The sequence below is a fragment of the Nelumbo nucifera genome, chromosome 8 (assembly GCF_055504915.1).
Source record: "Nelumbo nucifera cultivar China Antique chromosome 8, China Antique-T2T, whole genome shotgun sequence".
Taxonomy (NCBI): Eukaryota; Viridiplantae; Streptophyta; class Magnoliopsida; order Proteales; family Nelumbonaceae; genus Nelumbo; species Nelumbo nucifera.
Window position 1 is genome coordinate 10697611 of NC_142656.1, and position 2912 is coordinate 10700522.

The 2912-nt window shown below is 44.7% G+C and overlaps 1 protein-coding gene across 1 annotated transcript; it reads right to left on the bottom strand.

The window, feature by feature from the left end:
- Positions 1-740: 740 nt before the first annotated feature.
- Positions 741-2494, bottom strand: LOC104592212 (heat stress transcription factor C-1b-like). Its single transcript, XM_010251440.3, has 2 exons — positions 1763-2494; positions 741-1662 (listed from the first exon to the last, which is right to left on the bottom strand). The coding sequence occupies exons 1-2, from the start codon at positions 1970-1972 to the stop codon at positions 850-852; spliced, it is 1023 nt and encodes a 340-aa protein (XP_010249742.1). The 5' UTR covers positions 1973-2494; the 3' UTR covers positions 741-849.
- Between the last annotated feature and the right edge of the window lie 418 nt (positions 2495-2912).

Genomic DNA, 2912 nt, shown 5'->3' on the forward strand with positions numbered 1-2912 from the left:
GAATTGGGCGGAGAAAGGACAAGCAGGTGGTGCAGTGGTGGACACATGTCCGCCTTGCGCTAGAGCCCATGTGGCTGTACGCACGAGCCCAAGCTCATTTGTCCCCCGTAGAAGTGAAAAGACAAGATGCCTCTCACTCTCACTCGAATCTGGCATTTCAGGCCTAGGCCCATTTCCCCTGTTTTGTTGGAACCGAATACCCACTTCAGAAACCACTTTCTCAGGTGCAGAGGTGCAGAGAGAGACCAATTACACATCATTCAGATTGGAAACCCAATCACCTCATAAATGCGATCAAATTACAAAGATTCCTATCCAATGGGTATCTTGATGCCACATGCGGCTTGACTAAGAGGCCCAAGCCAGGCCCATCACCTCTTTGCTCCCGTATATGGAGAATCAGCACATCTCGGGCGTAGGAAAGGTGGGTGGGTCCCAGGTCCATCCTCACAGGTCAGAGAGCTTCTGCCTTGCGATCAGTGTGTGCTCACAACGAAACATATATCGACACACCCCCAATTGGGGAAAAAAGAGACCAAGACTCCCAAGTTCAACGACCCAACCTTCTCATCTCCCCCATCCTTCCTAAACATGTCTAAAGGTTTTTGTTAACCTTTTTACCTTTTTCTCTCCATTTTTCGGTACGGTGCCCAATTTTTTCTCTCCAAAAAAAAACGAGTTTATGCAATTTTACCTGGAGAAAGAATTACATGAATTACAAAAGGAAAAAAAAAAAGAAGTAATTCAATCATCTCTTTTACTTAAAGTGATTTAATCTACAAGCAAAAATGAAAAACAAGTACATAGAAGGGAGAGAGAATCCACTGTCATCGTGACCTTCCGAAGCCTCTAAAAGCCACCACCTAAGAGGGAGAAAGGGTAAGGCGGTGTTTTCTGTACGCTGCCCCCCAAATCCGGCAAGAAGTGCGGTTGATTACTGTAAACAGGATAAGGATCCGCCAGATATGAATTCATGGCAGTTGCAGAGCCGGAAGCAGAGGTAGTAGTGAAGGGAGTGAAAGGGTCTGGTGTAATTAGAGACGTCTGACCAAGAAATGGTACTCTTTGGTTCATCCATGACCATGTATTCGACGATGAAGACGATGGGTTATACGTATTTTGGACAAGGCCCATAGCTGGTAATGGAACTGGTCTAACTACTGTACCTTTTCCGACCTCCTTCGTCATCGACGGGGGTGGTGGTGGCGGTGGCGGTGGTAGTGGTGAATTGGGCCCTCCGGAGGAGGAGGAGGAGGGAGATGAGGGTGATGATGAGGTGATGAAACGTCTCTTCTTCTCAGAAACAAGCTTGGGCATAGTACTATTTTCGAGCATTATTCGACTAATAAGTTCTGGGTCCTCCACCACTTTGAAAAGAAAAGCCATCATTTGCTGTGGCCTCCTCTCCGTCGCCTGTAAACGCTTGTTCATCCCTTCCAGCTCCTTGTCTAGGGCCTTTTGCTCCTGTTTCAACCGCACGATCTCCATCAGTATCTCCTCCTCCTCTTCCTCCTCCTCCTCCTGCTCTTGCTTCGGGTGCAGCTGGTACGAATTATTCCGGCTATTCTTCCTCCTGACGATGTTCCTCAGCAGCTGCTTCTGCCCCCGAAGGAACGACTCATTTGCGAATTCCCATCTATCTGGGTCTACCTTCCTGAACCCCTGATAAATGACAAAGAAGCAACTGTGTTATCGCGTCTGTCTAGCTTAACAATTAACAACACCTTCATATTAGCAGATTACATATACTAGTTATACTTACGTAGGTATTGAGCTGACGAACAAAGCTTGAGAAGTTGTTGTGCTTAAAGTATGCTGGTAGGATCCTCTGCGAGAAATCAATCGGGTCGATAACGATGAAGCTGTTGTTGGCCTTTCCCCAAGCGATAAACGAATCCGTCGACGGATCGTTCACCATCTGATACGTCTTCAACACGAACGGCGCCACTAGATTACTACCTTCCATGAACATAAGCTCTCTGGATCTCTGTTGCACTGTTGTAGTATTTCTCTATTCTGTATCTCTCTCTCTCAAAAGTCTCAGCCTCAAACAAATATGATATGATGTTTTTGTGTTTTCTCCTTGAGAAATAAGAGCGACAAATCGTCAATTCCATGTTGAGGTGCACCATATATATACATAGATGTGGAAGAGGCAGCAAACGTGGCACGATCAGGATATTTTCATGGTGACGAGATGGGTCACATGGGAATGCTCTTTAACCATCGCCATCATCTGAACGTTAGATATTTTTTGTTGATGATGAACAATCAACAAAGGAGGGGAGGTGAGTGAGTAGCTGTAAAATCTGAGGGTAAGAAGTAAACAGATTCGGTGGCTTGGAAATTGGAATCCGATTTGTTTTTGTTTTGATGGGGGTGGCTTTTCTTTTGCGTTAAGGCTCGGAGCTTTGGCACAAAGGGGAAGCCAAGGAATGCAGTTACAGAGGGAGAAATGGCAGATTGGATTGGGTCACGTGTAGAGGATTAGCTTTCATTGGTGTTGGAGTTTGGAGTGGTGTTACGGGCACAGGGAGAGGGAAATTTTTGGGTGTCAACAGGCGACAAGAATTCCCGTCTACTGTCGTTTCCTTGTAACACGTGTCGATATTATTACAACATAATGTCCCATCAACAGAAAATAAGAGTGTTCGACTATGATGGGTGCGGGTGCCCGCCCTACCTGCCCCGACGGGGCGGGTTCTTTTTATATTGGATTTTATGAAGTACGGTATCACTGTATTAAGTTAAAACCATTACTCTTCATCTCGTATATTGTTGCTACTTGCTAGTAGGTATATGATTTTTTCTGCTATATGTTGAATTTAATAACGTTTTGAGTTTTATTTAAAGGATAATCGATAATTTGTGTAGTTTTTATGTATTTTAATTCAATAACGAGATATTTTGAT

Bases quoted from the DNA above. Each gene is read 5' to 3' on its own strand.
- LOC104592212 (XM_010251440.3), bottom strand. From the start codon at position 1,972: ATGTTCATGGAAGGTAGTAATCTAGTGGCGCCGTTCGTGTTGAAGACG. The intron at 1,663-1,762 runs GTAAGTATAACT...GTCATTTATCAG, and splicing joins TTCGTCAGCTCAATACCTAC to GGGTTCAGGAAGGTAGACCC.